Here is a 19,921-nt window from a genome sequence, read left to right on the forward strand (position 1 = left end):
TCTTAGTGGATGTAAAATATCTCGTGACTCTATCTGAAGAATTACAAGGGAACTCTCTGCCCAGGCCAATATATTTTCCCCCCCAGCCACCAGCACTAAAACTTTTGTGAGACTTTGCTGTGCACATATTGATTGCTGTGTTTCCTACATTCCAACATGAAGGATAGTTGAAAATACATAATTGACTATGAAATGGTTTGGAATATCGTAAGGCCTGAAAAGTTGTATATAGCATCACATCTGAAAGACGGCACCTCCAACAGTGCAGCATTCCTTCAATGTTGCACTAAACTACCATGTTGGGTGCCTCTGGAGTGGGACTTCGTTGAAGCAATAAACTTCTGAGTTGAGAATTCCACCAGCAAGTCAAGGCTTGTTGTTGTTGCTGGCATATATTGACACCCACATACTATTTAGTTTACTGTTTGAGGAATAGTGAGGGAAATTGTGGAAGGATTTCCAAGCTGATTATCAACCCGTTGAACGCTCCTTCCATGGCCAACATATCCTGGCCCTGGACTCGAACCTAGAGCTTCTGGTCCAGTGGTAGAAGCCCCACCACTGCACCACAAGGCCTCCTCATATGCAGACACTGAAAGAACAAAAATTAAGGAAAAGGTTCTCCTAAGAGAAATGTAAATTTCTATTGTAAATTAATTTTTTGGGGATTCTTTTTCATAGGTGTTCCAGCTGTGTTCGTGGCAGCATGGGCAAGCGTGAGAGCAACTCTGGCAGATACACAGTACGTACAAGTTAATATCTTAGGTCAAGACCCTCTCTGGGAAATCTGGGAGCCTTTTAATGAGAGCAGAAGCAAATTTGAAAATGTAAAGCAAAACATTCAGCCCACTCCACCTCGTTTCCAGATCTCATTATTCGATATAAACTGTCCACTTTCTTCATTTCTTGCTCCCCTGCGGGGCACCCTATTAGCATAGGATCAGGATTAGACTATTCGACCTGTGGAGCCTGTTTCTCTTCTAGATCATGGACAATCTGAATGCCGACTCCAGTTATCTGCCTTACCTAACAAAAAATCTATGTCACGGTCTTGAAAAACCTGGCATCCTCAGCCTTTTGAGGGAGAATGTTCCAGATCTCTATTATCCTTTGTATGAAAAACAGCTTTGATATTAAGGTTGTGTTTACTTGTTCTGGATTCCCGCACCAAACAAAATGCTTCCTCCATATCTAACCTATTGAATCTTTTTATTATTTAATACATCTTGATTAGAACACTACTCCGCCTTTCAAACTCAAGAGAATACAAATGAAGTTTTTGCCTATCCCTTTAACCCTTTATGGCCTGCTATCATTCTGGCGAATCTGTGTTGCACACCCTCAAAAGCCAGTATAAACATGCTGAGGTGCGGTGCACAGAAATTGATATTCCAGATTATTCTAGAGTATTCCGTTTGAGGTTAATCCAATCGCTGTATGACAGAAGCGTAACTTCCCCCACTTCGCATTTCAGCACCCTTGAGATAGAAGTGAACATTCTATTCCTTATTATCATTTTGATTTACTTCTTGTACGTATGCAATAGTTTTACTGATTTATAGCTCTGCACCCCCAAACCCTTTGCTTGTTTAGATTGACACGAGAAATGCCATAGCAGTAATTTAACAAGAATCGTAGATTCATAGAATATCACAGGTCTCAATGAAGCATTCAGTGCAGGCATCCTGAAATTTTGAAAGGTGCCGTATAAATGAATGTCCTTTCCTATCTCTATGGCCTGTTGTCTATTTATTGCATAACAGAAATATGTTCAGGAATTAACTGTTAAATATGTAGCTTAAGACTTCCACTATTGCTCTTTCTCTTTCTTCAGGTGCTGGGATCTAAGTGCTGGGAATTTAAAGCTGATTTATCAACTCCCCATTCTAGCAGCAATATTGGTGAGATAGCAAAAAAGACAAAAATCCTTTTTCCTCCTTCTGAAGTGGATTCCATCATGCCAGGTACCATCACATCCATTAACCTTCTCAATTCATTTAACAGGATCTCTCTTTTTCTTCCAGGTTAACTTCATGCTTTTCATCAACATTATCAGAGTTTTGGCAACAAAGCTGAGAGAGACCAATGCCGGAAGGTGTGATACCCGTCAGCAGTACCGGTAAGATGTGGACCACGTGATTGGCTCAGATGAAGCAGGCCCTACTATCAGCAGAGATCAAGAAGGTGTTCAGCATAGAAATGGTTGGGGGTGTGTCGTCCTGAAATTGAGATGAAGACACTTTGTTAGATCACCGCTCTTGGACTTTATCTTGCTTCTGCTACCTACCGCAACTGGCTTTCCAATGTTTGAAAAAAGAATCTATAAGAAGACTGAGGGTGGAGTTTAATGAAGAACCTATGGCGTGTTTGGTGGCGAGGGACATTTAAATGGCGAGAGCATGGCGGGTGGAGCTCCAGAGGCCCCTGCCTCTGCCCCAATTCAGTCAGTTGTAGGAAGGCTTGAGGACTGCCTTCCTGCCCCTTCAACCTCACCCCGCTGCTGTGGGTATTCAGCCAGCAATGGGTGGGGATCTCGCCATGCTGGACACCTGAAAAGCAAAATCTGTCAGGTTTGCTTGTCGGTTTCCGGAAGGTTCCCTTGTTCGGAGGTACTCAGTGCCTTATTGAGGGACCTGGCATCAAGAGGTGGAAAGGAGGAGGAGGACTGAGATCTACCCCCTGCCCCAATGCCTCCCCCCTCCCCTCCCCCATTACCCTCCAGCCTGCAATTCGTTGTCTGCCATCTCTTACTTGTGGCCTGGGTCCTTCGGTCAGCCTGGGCCTTGTCTGGTAGTACCGGCAGCAGCCACCGCCTCCCCAGTGGCACTGCCGAGCAATTCACAGCTGCTGACCTCTGATTGGCCAGCTTCTGCCCCGGGAAATTTGATCCTGGGGATGGCCCACCAGTGCTCAGTTAAGCACTTTATTGGCATTAATTGCAGCAAACTTTCCCCAAAAGAGGCAATGTAAGGCTCTTGCTGGCTCTTCACTCAACAGGCAAGATTTAGGGCAGCACGGTCACATAGTGGTTAGCACAATGGCTTCACAGCACCAGGGTCCCAGGTTCGATTCCCGGCTTGGGTCACTGTCTGTGCGGAGTCTACACGTTCTCCCCGTGTCTGCGTGGGTTTCCTCGGTTTCCTCCCATAGTCCAAAGACGTGCAGGTTAGGTGGATTGGACATGCTAAATTGCCCTTAGTGTTAGGAGGGGTTATTGGGTTATGGGGATAGGGTGGAAGCGAGGCCTTAAGTGGGTCAGTGCAGATTCGATGGGCCGAATGGCCTCCTTCTACACTGTATGTTCTATGTTCTATTCCTCTCACCTTCATTAAATACTGCCCTTAGTCTGTATCTAACTTGTGCCCTACCTGGCCTCAAAGTATTTTATGGGGCATTGAGGAGGCAGTTTTATCATGACACCCAACTACACATATTCCTCCCTCATCACTTCTTTTGTAATCCGTCCACCCACCCTTTCACCTCAAAGTCACCGATTACATTGTCTGTAACTGCAATCTTGTATGCTTCCCTATTCTCTTTTACCATTCTGAGACCTTTCAAGAAGTAGCAAATAATGCACTTCCACCTGAACTGTCAGAGAGAATCTCCATCTCAAAGTCTCTTCTTTTTAAAAAAATTTTGAGTACCCAATTCATTTTTTCCAATTAAGGGACAATTTAGCTTGTTCAATCCACCTATCTTGCACATCTTTGGGTTGTGGGGGCGAAACCCACACAAACACGGGGAGAATGTGCAAATTCCACACGGACAGTGACCCAGAGCCGGGATCGAACCTGGGACCTCGGCGCCATGAGACTGCAGTGCTACCACTGCGCCACCGTGCTGCCTGTCGTGTTGGGTGTTCTGATGCACAAATGATCCAACATGGCTGTAGATGGTACAACCCTGTTTTATTGTCTAATCAACGGTAACAACTAACGACTGGCTTGGGTACGTGCTTCACCAGCTAACCTGTGGACCCAGCCCTATCACTATCTTAGTGAGGCACTCAGCACATGGACTATGTCTGAGTGGCGTGCTGTGAGCTCTGTGCTCTGAGCTATCTCCTGGTAGAATGAGCGGGAACTGTGGTGTTCCCTGTTTTATAGTGCGTGTGCTCTCACTGGTGATTGGCTGCGATGTTATGTGTGTGCTGGTTGGTCCAACTGCCTGTCCATCAGTGTGTGTGTGATTGCACCATGATATTGCTGTTGTGGATATCATGACACTGCCCTCAAAGTCTCTTCTGACAGTGGTTGGCCCTCTTGCCTTTGAGTCAGAAAGTTAGGCCCAACTCCTGAGATTATATAATCTAGCTGGAAGAGGTGCTTCATTGTCTTTGATGCTGACCCCCCCCTCCCATTGAGATACCAAGAGGAAATTAGGTGACTTACTGATCGAAGAATTTGGGAATGTTTAGGTGGTGAGGCCACTTGGTTAGAATTTCCCTTATCTTGTCCCTGCATCCTCTGCCTACTCTTTTTCCACTAATCACATGGAAATGACAGTGGGGCTGAGGGGTTAAGGATCCCAGGCCTGCTCTCTGCTATACCGACCACTACTTCTAGCTTCTTCAGTCGGCCCAGGGTACATTGATAAATACCTAAATAGGTGGTTGACTCTTAACTGTTCTAGCAAACTACTCAGTTGTATTGAACCACTAACAGTGCATTAAAGACATAGTACCTTGTCAAAAGCAGCTAGTGATGGGACAGTAATTGCCAGTGATACATTCAGAGATTGAATAAAAAATAAGAACATATCTAAATACCTTTTGAACCCATTACATTGTCCTCATCAGTGATCTGTTTTGGTAACTTAAACTGCGACTGTATTAACTATTATAATCACAGGTAAGATAAATGTGAATTAAAGATCTCCCTCTCATGGAATCATATAAAGATACGGCACAGAAGGAGTCATTCAACCCATTACACTTGTACGTACACTTTGAAAGTGCTATCCAATTAGCCCCACTCCCCTGCACTTTTCCCACTCTCTGCAAATAGTCCCCCTTTAAGTATTTATCCAATCAATCCAAAATCAATGTCCCTTTTGAAATTATTGTTGAATTCACTTTCCCTTCAGTCAATGTATCTTAGGTCACAACAACTTGCTAAATTAAAAATATCCTCCTCCTCTGATTATTATTTATTTATTATCCTAAATCTTTATGATTACTAACCCTTCTGCCACTGGAAAGCTTTACTCTATCAATATATCTGTCAAATCTCCTAATAATATATCTAAAGACTCTTGACATAACTGAAGTCCCTCATCCTTGATACCTCCCCAGTAAATCTCTTCTGCAGAGTACTAAATGTGATGCTCAGAAAGGAATACAGTGGCCTTGGTGTTTGCGGAGAGGTGGGGATAGATTTTAACCAACTAGACCCTCCCCTATTCTGGGGGTTTTAAAACTACCACCACAGCTAGAATCTAATGAATGCTTCATAAAGGTTTAGTCTAACACCTTGCTTTTGCATTCCATGCCTCTGTTTGTAAAACCAGAGGCCCCATACACATTTAAAGCAGTTCTCAACTTGCCCTTCCACCTGCTAAGATTTGTGTGCATACACCTCGGGTTTCTGTTCTTGCATCCCTTTTGAAATTTTACATTTAGTACAATTCTCTGAACTCCTCTCTTTATCTTTTTCTAACTTATTAATCCAACCCTCTGAAAGAGCAACCTACCTAGGCCCACTCCCCCGCCATATCCCCATTGCCCTATCTAACCTGCGCATTTTTGGACACCAAGGGGCAATTCAGCATGGCCAATAATTCTAACCTGCACATCTTTGGATTGTGAAAGGAAACTGGAGCACCCAAAGGAAACCCACACAGACATGGGGAGAACATATAAACTCCATAGACACAGTCACCCAAGGCCGGAATTGAACCTGTGTCCTACCATTGTGCCACCATGCGACCTTCTTGCCTCTTCTCCCTCAATTTTCATTTGAACATTTTCCTCTCTACCTCTCTTTTTTTGCTATCTTTCGTTAAGATGTATTAAGGGATAAGATTGATCTCCTGTCTAATTATGTGCCCATTTTGTTTGGTTGTCAGAAAGCTACTGAAGTCAACTCTGGTCTTGACTCCTCTGTTTGGAGTTCACTATATAGTCTTCATGGCTATTCCTTACACCGAGGTGTCCGGGACTCTCTGGCAGATCCAGATGCATTGTGAAATGCTCTTTAATTCCTCACAGGTAATTCTTTTTTCCCTCTGCAGAAGAACGGCAACACCAGGAGTTGTGGTGTGGTGGATAATTATCTGGAATCAGTAAAGCTGACCAGGCAGCTGTTGGATTATTGCAAAAACCATTAGCAAAGGAAATCAGCCGTCCTTACCCAGTCTGGCCTTATGTGACTCCAGCCCCACACCAATGTGATTGGTTCTTAGCTGCCCTCTGAATTGATCCAACAAGCCATTCAGCTTATGAAGGCCAATCACTAGCTTTGAAGAACAATGTGGGATGGACAATATATGCCAACCTTGTCCAATAACATCCACATTCTGTGAATGAATAAAAGAAATAATTTAAGTCCAGTAAAGATTCTTGACTCTTTATTTCCTTTGACCAACTGCACATCTGTGAGGGAAAAATGTAGTTTTCAGCAATATTTGTAAACGTTAAAAAAATGTATAATTTCAAGTGGGTTTAATTTAATGTTTCTGTTCCTGGAAGGGTAAAGCCAAAAGTTAGATTCATGCTGGAGAAAGGTGTTTGTATGTGTGGGGTTGGTTTAAATTCCAACGGTGATTCTAGTGTGCATAGAAAGGGTTACACCGTGAAGAGTAAATAGAAGTAAGTCGGTGCTCAGCTACAGGCTACCCCTTTCCAGAGAGAAGGGCTTTCCTTTGTTCTCAGTTTTATCAGAAATTCAGAGCAGTTGGAGGCAGGACACTGGGGAGAGAACAACTCTCAACTCTGCCAGGAGATGTTGGACAGGACAAGAGGGTTGCAAAGCTTCAAGTTTCCGAAGGAACAAGATAGAATCCTGATATCCAGGGAATTGGGCCAGAAAGAATGTTTAAGGTAACTGGAGTTAAGAGAACATAGACCAAAGTATTGTTTAGAAGAAGTCAAGGAAGAGTAAACAAAGTGTTCTGAGTTAAAGATACAATTGAAGTAACTAGATTTAAAGTGGGACAGCAGATGTCAGAGGTAAAAGGAACATTTGGCACCATTTTAATACAGTCTGAAAATTGAGAGTTAAAGCAATTGTGAACAATTTGTACAGCTATCAAGACAAATAAATCCTAAAGGGGTTGCTGTAAAATCCTGGACTGGATTCACTGTTAAAAATGGAGCAGAAGCTTTGGTTAAAAGTGTCATTTTGAAAGCCTTGTCTGGATTTTAGAATGCACACAGCTAAGGGAAAGGGGTGGGGTGATTCTGAGGAGAAATCCACAGACATGACCTTGGGTTTAGAGTGGAGTGTGGATATCTGACCATAGCCAATCTGTGTGCTTAAAGGGACTTTGTGTTAATGAGGTTATTGCAACCTAAGGCATACTGTGTAATCTGTGTGTATTTATTAAGCTAGGGGGGGGGAGTAAAGGAGTATTTTTCCATGTCGACGAAATGTTTTCTCCTGTTGTTAAAACTATTTAGCGGTCCTCTGACTTTGTTCCTCCATGAGTTATAAAAGAAAAGTAAAACTTAACCGAGGTCTTTTGAGCCAGGGTTCCATTTTGGGATCTTCCCGTCCAGTTATAACATCACATCTGACATACATTGCAATCAAGCCCCATGTTTAAGAGTCTCCAACCAAGCTACACAGTTGGAGCTTCTATTTGGTTCAACTCTTCTTCCATCTGGTACTGTCTAGCCCTTGTTATTTTAGTGTCAGCACTTATACATGAATGGCATACTTTGAGTAAAAGGGAAGAATTTATTCCTATCGATTACTGTAAGATTTGTTTAAGTGTCTCAGTATCAGCCCCAGTGTGTAGAGAATGTAGTGAGGGTTTGAAATAGCAGGAAGCCAGGAAATTGCCATTAATTGATCAGCAGAGCTCTAACTATTGTCTGTTTGAATCTTCAGGGTTGCTTTGTGGCTGTTATCTACTGTTTCTGTAATGGAGAGGTAAGTGTGTGTGTGCTGTGATTTCCCTTGTCTGCTCTGTCGTTGAAGATCTGCATGTCAGTGAGGTTTCTGTCATAAACCTGGTGATGTTAACGCCGGTGGCGCACTGGAAAATATTCCCCCTCCTCCCCCAGCCCTGGCAGGCCCCCCCTCTCCCCCCCATCCTAGCCAGCACGGCCAGTGTCCAGGCCAGCAGTCCACAGTCGCTCCTCTCCATGTCCTACCTCGTCTCACACTCTCTCAGCAGCCACCATGCCAGGTTCACAATTTTTAAAACCACAAGTGAACTGTGCCATCGGGAACTCGGCCCATCAGAGGCAGAGAATCGTGAAGGCCCCAGAGAATACCGGGTTAGGCCCTCTAATGATATGCAAATGGCATTTAAACGCCACGCGGTGCACGGTGCATTTACCCCATTTTCGGGGTGCCGGAGAATCACGATTTGGCATCAAACCGGCTCCTACCGCGATTTTGCCGTCAGAGGCTATGCTCAGCCCAATCGCATTTGCCGATTTCGGCATAGGCCGACGGAGAATCCCGCCCAGGAGCTTTATTGGAGCATGTCTTACTCCTCTGACTCACATTTTCCACAAGGCGATACGAGGGATCTAATCATTCAATGTTGTGTCACTTCCTGTGATGACGTGCACTGTCTGATTAGACTATTATATGATTAGAATTAATCCATTAGCAACCCAATATTCAATATGACACATTACACTACACAATTAGGTCCTTTTTTTAAATACTTTTTGCTCCAGTGAATACAATCTTCTTAAGTCTCCTTGTCGTAACAATATGAGGGAAATTTTACAATGGGATGGTCGTCCAAAATGAGTGTTAATAGATTAGCCATACATTGTCATTAAACAAAATCATAGAATGGTTACAATACAAAAAGAGACCACTTGACCTGTCATGTCCTTGATGAATCTATCCAAGAGCAACTCAACACCCCACCATTTCCCCATATCTCTGCAACCTTTCTCTCTTCTAGCACTTATCTAATTCATGTTTAAAGGCTATGATTGAATCTGCCTCCATCACACACTCAGGCAGTGTATTCTATCCACCCTTAGTGTAAAAAACATTTTCCTTGTGTTGCCACTGCTTCTTTTGCCATTCACCTTGGAAATCTGTGTCCTCTAGTTCTTGACATTTCCACCAATGGAAACAGTTTCTCACTATCTGCTCTGCCTAGCCCTTTCATGAACACCTTGATCAAATCTCCTCTCAACCTCCTCTTCTCAAAGAGAACAACTCCAACTTCTCCAATCTATTCACATAACTGAAGTCCCTCATCCTGAAACCATTCATGTCAATCTTTTATGCAACCTCTATGAAGGTTCTCTACAGTGTGGTGCCCAGGACAGAACCATCCTTCAGTTTAGGCCAGACCAGTGGTTATTAAAGTTTCATCATAATGGCTAGGATTTCTTGCGCAGATGAAGAGGCTCTCCCCTTTAGTAAAAATGGCAGTGGAGGCCCGGATCTGGAAATCATGCCTCCGTACCTGGCCTCTGCCATTTTCGAATGGAGGAAATTGGGGTAGGTTCTAATATTCACATCCATGATTCATGGAGGCAATTGTACATGTTAAACTGCAGTTTCCTCAATCACATCTGGTTTTCGCTAGTAGGATACCCAACATACACCGTTCGCACTTTAGACTAGGTAGAAGAAGGGCTAAAGCTGCCAGAGCTCTTTGGAGAAGGTAGTACACTCTTTTGCAGAGGTGATGCACCCTTTGGATGTTGTCCTAGGACACAGTTGAGAAGGGGCAGGAGCCCTTTTAGAGAGGTAAACTGCCCTTTTGGAAAGGCAAGATGCCCTTTTGCATTGTTAAAAGTAGACATAAATGTGCATAGAAAATATGCATACTCATTGGAATTGTCATCTTCATTGGATCTGCCAAGAGAACTATCAAGCTGTCAGGCATTCAAAAGTCCTGTCCTTTAAAAATTATAAAAACAACTGTCTGTAGTGTTAAAAGGAATCAATGCTTGTTATCTCCCTCTGTCTGTTGACATAAGCTGAGGGTTATCATAGGATTAGTGCTGCATGACTGATTTCATAACTTCTCATTATCACAGTGGGGTTCCTGTCAATTCACAGTTTGATTGGCAGCTCCAGGCAGTTAAAAGCTCTTCGAAGTGGAACTATGAATACAAATCCTTGTTTTCCTAAAGGTTTAAAAGGAATTTAAATATAGTGAATGGTTGTTTTTTTTAATACTAAAGTCATCAGGAGACACAAGGGGCGGGATTTACCGCACCATTCGCCATGAAATAGGCAGCCCACCATTATAAGTTCATAAGTTCATAAGATATATGAGCAGAATTAGGCCTTTTGGCCCATCAAGTCTGCTCCGCCATTCGATCATGGCTGATCTCATCCTGGGGTTAACTCCATCGTTCTGCCTGTTCTCCATAACCCATCAACCCATTCCCAATTAAAAATCTGTCTAAGTCCTCTTTAAATTTACTTATTGTACCAGCATCCACCGCAGTCTGGGGTGGCTAGAAACTTCTGGCCAAGAATTTTATTTAATCTCAGAATGGGTGCTGATATCTGCACACGGTGGATACTGGGTGAGCTGACATAGTAGGTGTAGGGGAAAGGATGGTGGGTGGGGTGCATAGGTTGGCATGAGTTGGCACTAACCTGGCATAGGGAGATAGAGGGGCATATGTTGGAAAAGAGGCTATAATTGGATTGGATTAGATTTGTTTAATGTCACGTGTACCGAGGTACAGTGAAAAGTATTTTTCTGCGAGCAGCTCAACAGATCATTAAGTACATGAAAATAAAATAAAAGAAAAAGAAAATACATAATAAGAAGAAAATATATAATAGGGCAACACAAGGAACAGAATTAAATACATAGACACCGGCATCGGGTGAAGCATACAGGAGTGTGGTATTAATCAGGTCAGTCCATAAGAGGGTCGTTTAGGAGTCTGGTAACAGCGGGGAAGAAGCTGTTTTTGAATCTGTTCGTGTGTGTTCTCAGACTTTTGTATCTCCTGCCACATGGAAGAAGTTGGAAGAGTGAGTAAGCCGGGTGGGAGGGGTCTATGATTATGCTGCCCGCTTTCCCCAGGCAATGGGAGGTGTAGATAGAGTCAATGGATGGGAGGCAGGTTCATGTGATGGACTGGGCTGTGTTCACGACTCTCTGAAGAATGTACCATAAGGGTGGGTAGAGGGGCATAGGTTGGCACGGAGAGGGAGGGGCATGGGGCATACCAAGGATAGGCCAAGCCAAGAAATTACTCAACACCTGCTTTGAGGACTGATAAATGAATTAAGCTGGTAGGCCAATTTGCAGGGATTCTGCTACCAGCATTATTCATATTCTAATCAAGCAGTCAGCATGGCTTCATGAAAGAGAAATCGTGTATGAAGAACATAGAACATAGAACATAGAACATTACAGCGCAGTACAGGCCCTTCGGCCCTCGATGTTGCGCCGACCTGTGAAACCACTCTAAAGCCCATCTACACTATTCCCTTATTGTCCATATGTCTATCCAATGACCATTTGAAGGTCCTTAGTGTTGGCGAGTCCACTACTGTTGCAGGCAGGGCATTCCACACCCTTACTACTCTCTGAGTAAAGAACCTACCTCTGACGTCTGTCTTATATCTATCTCCCCTCAATTTAAAGCTATGTCCCCTCGTGCTAGACATCACCATCCGAGGAAAAAGGTTCTCACTGTCCACCCTATCCAATCCTCTGATCATCCTGTATGCCTCAATTAAGTCACCTCTTAACCTTCTTCTCTCTAATGAAAACAGCCTCAAGTCCCTCAGCCTTTCCTCATAAGATCTTCCCTCCAAACCAGGCAACATTCTGGTAAATCTCCTCTGCACCCTTTCCAATGCTTCCACATCCTTCCTATAATGCGGCGACCAGAATTGCACGCAATACTCCAAATGCGGCCAGAGTGTTGTATAGCTGCAACATGACCTCATGGCTCCTAAACTCAATCCCTCTACCAATAAAAGCTAACACACCGTACGCCTTCTTAACAAGCCTCTCAACCTGGGTGGCAACTTTCAGGGATCTATGTACATGGAAACCAAGATCTCTCTGCTCATCCACACTGCCAAGAATCTTACCATTAGCCCAGTACTCAGTCTTCCTGTTATTCCTTCCAAAATGAATCACCTCACACTTTTCTGCATTAAACTCCATTTGCCACCTCTCAGCCCAGCGCTGCAGCTTATCTATGTCCCTCTGTAACTTGTAACATCCTTCCGCACTGTCCACAACTCCACCGACTTTAGTGTCATCTGCAAATTTACTCACCCATCCTTCTACGCCCTCCTCCAGGTCATTTATAAAAATGACAAACAGCAGTGGCTCCAAAACAGATCCTTGTGGTACACCACTAGTAGCTGGACTCTAGTCTGAACATTTCCCATCAACCACCACCCTTTGTCTTCTTCCAGCTAGCCAATTTCTGATCCAAACTGCTAAATCACCCTGAACCCCATGCCTCCGTATTTTCTGCAGTAGCCTACCATGGGGAGCCTTATCAAACGCTTTACTGAAATCCATATACACTACATCAACTGCTTTACCCTCATCCACCTGTTTGGTCACCTTCTCAAAGAACTCAATAAGGTTTGTGAGGCACAACCTACCCTTCACAAAACCGTGTTGACTATCTCTAATTAAATTATTCCTTTCCAGATGATTATACATCATATCTCTTATAAACCTTTCCAAGATTTTTCCCACAACAGAAGTAAGGCTCACTGGTCTATAGTTACCGAGGTTATCTCTACTCCCCTTCTTGAACAAGGGGACAACATTTGCTATCCTCCAGTCTCCTGGCACTATTCCTGTTGACAAAGATGACTTAAAGATCAAGGCCAAAGGCTCAGCAATCTCCTCCCTAGCTTCCCAGAGAATCCTAGGATAAATCCCATCTGGCCCAGGTGACTTATCTATTTTCACACTTTCCAGAATTGCTAACACCTCCTCCTTATGAACCTCAAGCCCTTCTAGTCTAGTAGCCTGAATCTCAGTATTCTCCTCGACAACATTATCTTTTTCCTGTGTGAATACTGACGAAATATATTCATTTAGCACCTCTCCTATCTCCTCGGACTCCAAGTACAACTTCCCACTACTGTCCTTGACTGGCCCTACTCTTACCCTAGTCATTCTTTTATTCCTGACATATCTATAGAAAGCTTTAGGGTTATCCTTGATCCTACCTGCCAAAGACTTCTCATGTCCCCTCCTGGCTCTTCTTAGCTCTCTCTTTAGGTCCTTCCTAGCTAACTTGTAACTCTCGAGCGCCCTAACTGAACCTTCATGTCTCATCTTTACATAAGTCTCCTTCTTCCTCTTGACAAGTGTTTCGACTGCTTTCGTAAACCACGGTTCCCTCACTCGACCATTTCCTCCCTGCCTGACAGGTACATACTTATCAAGGACACGCAGTAGCTGTTCCTTGAACAAGCTCCACATTTCCATTGTGCCCATCCCCTGCAGTTTTCCTCTCCATCCAATGTATCCTAAGTCTTGCCTCATCGCATCATAATTGCCTTTCCCCCAGATATAACTCTTTGCCCTGTGGTAGATACCTATCCCTTTCCATCACTAAAGTAAACGTAATCGAATTGTGGTCACTAACACCAAAGTGCTCACCTACCTCCAAATCTAACACCTATCCTGGTTCATTACCCAGTACCAAATCCAATATGGCCTCGCCTCTCGTTGGCCTATCTACATACTGTGTCAGGAAACCCTCCTGCACACATTGGACAAAAACGGACCCATCTAATGCACTCGAACTATAGCGTTTCCAGTCAATATTTGGAAAGTTAAAGTCCCCCATAACAACTACCCTGTTACTCCTTGAGTTTTTTGAGAAAGTCTCAAAAATAGTGGATAGAGGGGAACCCGTAGATGGTTTTTATTTGGACTTCCAGAGGGTGTTCGACAAGGTACCTCATAAAAGATTAAGTCATAAGATAAGAACCCATGGTGTTTGAGATAGTATATTGGCAGTATATTGGCTAATGGGCAAGAAACAGTGAGTGGGGATAACGGGTTCTTTTATCAGGTTGGTGACCTGTAATCAGTAGGTTCTACAGGGATCAGTACAGGGATTGCAACTGTTTATATTGGAGGAAGGAAGTGAATGTAGTGTAGAACAATTTGCAGACGACACAAAAATAGGTGGAAAGGCAAGTTGTGAGAGGGATACATACAGTTTGCAAAGAGGTATTGATCAGTTAAGTGGGCAAAACGTTGGCAAATGGAGTGTAATGTGGAAAAATGTGAAGTTGTTCATTTAGCAAGAGAGAACAAAAGAACAGTATTATTGAAATGGAGAAAAACTGCAGAAAGCTGTAACACAAAGGTTTTGGGGGATCTTGTGCACAAAACACAGAAATCTAGCACAGAGGTGCAGCAGATAATCAGGAAGGCTAATAGAATGTTGGCCCTTATTTCAAGGGGGTTGGAGTATAAGAGTAGGGAAGTCTTGCTGCAACTGTACAAGGTGCTAGTGAGACATCTGGAGTACTTTGAGCAGTTTGGGTCCCCTTATTTAAGGAAAGATATTATTTCATTGGAGGAGGTACAGAGAAGGTTCACTTGGATTACCCCTGGCATTGGAAGGATTGTCTTATGAGCAAAGGTTAAACAGGTTGGGACTCTATTCATTGGAATTTAGAAGAATGAGAGATGATCTCATTGAAACATATTGGATTCTTAAAGGGATTGATAGGGTAAATGCTGAGAGGATGTTTCCCTTGATGGGAGCGTCTAGGGCCAGAGTGCAATGGGCGGCACAGTAGCACAGTAGTTAGCACTGTTGCTTCACAGCACTAGTATCCCAGGTTCGATTCCTGGCTTGGGTCACTGTCTGTATGGAGTCTGCACGTTCTCCCCGTGTCTGCATGGGTTTCCTCCGGGTGCTCCGGTTTCCTCCCACAATTCCCGAAAGACGTGCTGTTAGGTAATTTGGACATTCTGAATTCTCCCTCTGTGTACCTGAATAGGCGCCGGAACGTGGTGACTAGGGGCTTTTCACAGTAACTTCATTGCAGTGCGAATGTAAGCCTACTTGTGACACTAATAAAGATTATAGTCTCAGAATAAAGAGGTGCCAATTTAAGGCTGAGATGAGGAGGAATTTCTTCTTTCAAAGGTTTGTGAGTCTTTGGAATCCTTGCCACAGAGATCTGTGGGGCAGAGTCCTTGTTTATATTTAAGGCTGAGATAGGTAGATTCTTGATCAGTAAGGGAATCAAGGGTTGTGGGGAAAAGTGGACATGAGGAATGTTGTCGGATCAGCCACGATCCTATTGAATGGTGGAGCAAGTTCGAGGGGCAGAACAGTCTAATCCTATTCCTATTTCTTGTGCTCTTATGATCTTATTATTGTGCACTCCCCCTTTCAAGCACTATCCAAGATATAGACTGTGTATACCTTCACCTTTTGATTGTGTATCACTGCCCTTTTCTTCAGGTACAGAGCGAGATCAAAAAGGCATGGGCACGATGGACCTTGGCACTTGACTTCAAACGCAAAGCCCGGAGCGGGAGCACCAACTACAGCTATGGGCCAATGGTGTCACACACCAACAACAGTATCAGCACCAATCTGACCACTCGAGCCCCACAAGCCCTCCACCTCAATAGCCGACTAGGCAGTGGACTGCTGAATGGGCATCGGAACCTTCCAGGCTATGTGAAGAATGGCTCAGTCTCTGAGAACTCGCACCCCTCCTCCCTTCCTGAGCAGAATGGCAAGGACGATGAACATGGCAGGAGTTTGGGGTCTGCCGGGTCCCACAAACCCTCGTTGGTCGTTGAGGAAGAGAGGGAGACTGTAATGTGACTGGTGGGCACTTGCACAAGAAGCATCTGATCTACATACAACTGAACTCCTCAATCATAAGACAATAACTATGGACTATTCTCCACTTGTTTCACTACACTGGCAAGAGCAGGCCACTTCAACTGAAAAAGATCTAAAATATGGACAAAGAATCAGGAGGGCATGATACTGCATCATGTTAATCCATTTTGCCCCTAAGGGTTGAATAATTACTTAAATTTTAGTCAAGCACTGTTCCTCAATGTCATCACAATTGCCAATACTCAATGGATAGACTCAAAACAGCATTGGTGACACTCATTGCTTCTGCATGGCCTGAATTGATCAAAGTAAATTCACTCTGTCATCTACATCTCACCTTCTGAGGGCCCACTCACCCTCATCAGTTGACCATATTAGAGGACCATCAACTGCTTGAGTTTATGGGGAAGAATGGGCAATCAATTGCCCTCCTTTCATCTTTGTTGGCAATAGTACTCAGCTTGAATTTGATGATGTCAAACTTTATCCGGGCAATGTCTGTTTTGTTTTTGCTGAGGAGATAGCTTCAGCTGGAGGGAACCACCAGATCTCTGAAAAGTGGGTTTGGAAGATAGGTTCAACAGAATCATGAAAAGTGACATATTGAAGCATAACCTTTTTTTAAAAAATAGATTGTTCTTGTTGCTGTACCAGTACATAAAGAACTGCAAGGTCCGATCTGGGGAATGTCAATGACCCAGATATCTTGCATTGATAGCTGTAAAGTTAATAATTTGGACCTTTTTCATTTTGGGGGAGGGGTCGAAAAAAGATTCAGAAATATAGGGGGAGATGGTGGCATAGTCACTGGGCTGGTAATCCAGAGGCCCAGGCTAATGCTCTGGGGTCACAGGTTCAAATCCCACCATGGCTGCTGGTGGAATTTAAATTCAATTAATAAAAGTGGAATATAAAGCTGATCTCAGTAATAATGACCATCGATTGTTGTAAAAACCTATCTGGTTCACTGGGAGATCGGCTGGCCTACATGTGACTGCAGAATCACATAGTAAAGTGGTTGACTCTTAACTCAAGGGCAATTCGGATGGGCAACAAATGTTGGTCACTTGCTTGTTACACTCACATACCATGAAATAATAAATTTAAAACAATCCAACAATCATTTAGCGCAGGTCCATAAAGCAGAAATCCGGAGAGAAGCCATACAGGTACTATTTTTAAAAAATAAGGTTAATGCGACTGCAACATTCTCGGTTATCCCAATGCACGTTGAACCCCCTGAGCACAATGAGATAACACCGAAAGCCACAACTTTTTCCACTGGCTAGGCGTTTATCTCCAACTGTTAGGTATCAAAGTTCAACTGACTTCATGTCCACTCATTATCCATGGAGCTAATTGGAGTGCGTTCAAAACCTCTTGATGTTAATTGTTTCCAGTTGAGTTTGTGATATTCATGTTGTTTTGTTAAAAATTGTGAGAAAAAAAAGGATAAATTATTATTTATTAATGTTTTTTAACAAATACAGATTATTGTTTGCATCTTTAGTGATTGTGGGAAGAAATAAGCTCGTTGATTGTTTATCTGGTGACTGAATAAGAAGTGATAATTTGCGTTCTATTTTGGTTGCTATCCTTTTTATTATAAAATGAAGACCAAGGGATGGAAATCTGGAGTGTGACATCAGCTAGTCCCCCTGGAAAGATTATTCACTGCATTTACATCAGTATCCACAACTACAGTTCACATGTGGTTTTAAAGGGGTTATGTTGTGTTATATTGACACAAAAGTCATGTATTCAAATCACAACATAGCAAGACATGAAACCATACTCAATAAACCAGATACTTTGTGGCTGACACTGTCTTGGTTTGATACGATCCATCAGGGAAGAAGCTATTACTCGTAATTGCTTCCCGCCTTCATTTTCGATGCGAATGGCAAATAATGCCTTCTGAAGTAATCCAGCAAATTGTGGATGCTGAAACAAATCCCACCATCTTCTCAGGACAACTAAGGATGGGTAGTAAATGCTGGCCTAGCGATATTTGCCCCAATCCTGAGAAGCAGTGTAAATTTCCAAGTATGCCTGTGGAAGTCATGGCCATGCTGTCTTCAGAGCAGGAAAAGGTTCATACCCAGCTGCTCAGTCTAGAACTAAATAACATAGATTAGGATTTAGCTTCTTATTTCCCTCTGTCTTGTGGTTGGAGGAATCTAAATATCTCCTTTTTAAATGTTTAAGTGATAGTTATATTCCTTGTTTTAACCAACATTCAATGCACTGGTTGTCTCTCTACAGCAAAATCAATCCCCATTCACTTCGCGGAGAGCCGACAACTCAGTAATTCTCAAACAATCCACGGACCCTTGGGGGGTCTTTTGAGAATTTTCGGAAGGTTCACACACTGAATCTCCTCTGTCACAGAATACGGTTTCTGATCAGGGCTCCTTCAACCATGAGAAATTAAATACTATTAACGTGGACAGCACGGTAGCACAGTGATTAGCACAGTTGCTTCACAGCTCCAGGGTCCCACGTTCGATTCCCAGCTTGAGTCATTGTCTGTGCGGAGTCTGCATGTTCTCCCCTTGTGTGCGTGGGTTTCCTCCGGGTGCTCCGGTTTCCTCCCACAGTCCATATATGTGCAGGTTAGGTGGATTGGCTATGCTTAATTGCCCTTAGTGTGCAAAAAAGGTTAGATGGGGTTATGGGGATAGGGTGGAGGTGTGGGGATAGGGTGAAGGTGTGGGCTTTGGTACGGTGCTCTTTCCAAGGGCTGGTGCAGACACGATGGGCCGAATGGCCTCCTTCTGCACTGTAAATTCTATGAATTTATGAATCTATGGCTAATAACCTTCCTTCTGACTGCCCTCCAACCTTGATAAGCACCACCTTGCTGCAGATCAAATGTTCTTTTTTATGTACGTTAAGCTGCTTTGCTGACTTGATTGAATTAATAATTGACCTAGTTACTTACACCTGTTAGGGATTAATTCCATTATTCTGACAATTTTTTAAAAATGTGAATAAGGAACATAAATACAAACTGGATCCCTGGGAATGATGAATGATGCCTCTTTGTAACTGGGCAGAAGAGTAAATTTAATTTTAACTTGGTGCTTGAGGCTGTTGTGAGGCTAGGGCGATCGCTCAGCATGCATGCCCAGGATGGATTACTCTTGCAGCTCCTGAGTATCATTTCCACCTCCTGAGGGGTTTCCGGCAGGGGTCAAAAGCTGGCCAGTTGGGGGAGTAGAGTTTTGAATAGCAAAAGCCACCATTCAAGGCCCAAGGGAGCGGACCCCTGGCAATCAACTAAGTGCTTATAGAGGAGTGAAGGTGGGGGAGGTGAGGGATCTAGTGGCAGTTGTGATTGGTGATGGAAACAGTCCACAGCTGAGGAGATCTTAGGTCTTCATGTAAGGCCCAAGTTGCACTCCTCTTCCCAACTCACAAAGAAACATTTAATATTATCTATAAGCTTAACTTCTTGGTCTTGTTTAATACCTCTATGCTCCTTGGTATCAGGTTTCCCTGCTGAAACCCACACTTGATCCCAGGCCTCAATCTCAAAAAGTATTTCTCATGCTCTACTGGTGTCCAGGTTCAAAGAATGAAAAGAGGAGATTAGGAACATTTTTTCTGCACAGAGAATTAGGAAAATATTGAGCATCTGACCAGAACCAGAATCAGACTAGCAGTGTTTAAAAGGGAATTGGGTAAGTATTTGGAAGATGAACAAAATGTGGGGAAATGGCAGGAAAATGGGATTAAACAGAGTTATTTCAAAGAGTTGGTACAACCATGGATGGCAAATTGTTAAAGGGCAATGGAATGGATCTAAAGGGACAGCTTAGAAGTCCAGCAATGGCGCAATGGGTCAATAGTAAATGGACAAGAAAATGGAATGAAGGGGAGAGTTCTTCTAAGAATTTGAGAAAATGGTTTAAAGGGAGAAAGGGTATA

At 43.4% G+C, this 19,921-nt stretch overlaps 1 protein-coding gene across 2 annotated transcripts in view; it reads left to right on the plus strand.

Annotated features, from left to right (window-relative positions):
- Positions 1 to 17,810, plus strand: part of LOC140385719 (parathyroid hormone/parathyroid hormone-related peptide receptor-like) — a 224,090-nt gene extending 206,280 nt beyond the window's left edge. The window contains exons 8-13 of one of the 2 annotated variants that reach the window (XM_072468171.1): positions 682 to 742; positions 1,835 to 1,901; positions 2,025 to 2,119; positions 6,070 to 6,211; positions 8,055 to 8,096; positions 15,596 to 17,810. In XM_072468171.1, the coding sequence (XP_072324272.1) occupies positions 682 to 742; positions 1,835 to 1,901; positions 2,025 to 2,119; positions 6,070 to 6,211; positions 8,055 to 8,096; positions 15,596 to 15,967 (779 nt within the window). In that variant the 3' untranslated portion in view covers positions 15,968 to 17,810. Of the gene's footprint in view, positions 1 to 681; positions 743 to 1,834; positions 1,902 to 2,024; positions 2,120 to 6,069; positions 6,212 to 6,234; positions 6,545 to 8,054; positions 8,097 to 15,595 lie in introns of those variants that run through there. The other variant, XM_072468172.1, reaches the window with a different exon arrangement.
- Positions 17,811 to 19,921: the final 2,111 nt, after the last annotated feature.

The sequence above is a fragment of the Scyliorhinus torazame genome, chromosome 11 (genome assembly GCF_047496885.1).
Source record: "Scyliorhinus torazame isolate Kashiwa2021f chromosome 11, sScyTor2.1, whole genome shotgun sequence".
Taxonomy (NCBI): Eukaryota; Metazoa; Chordata; class Chondrichthyes; order Carcharhiniformes; family Scyliorhinidae; genus Scyliorhinus; species Scyliorhinus torazame.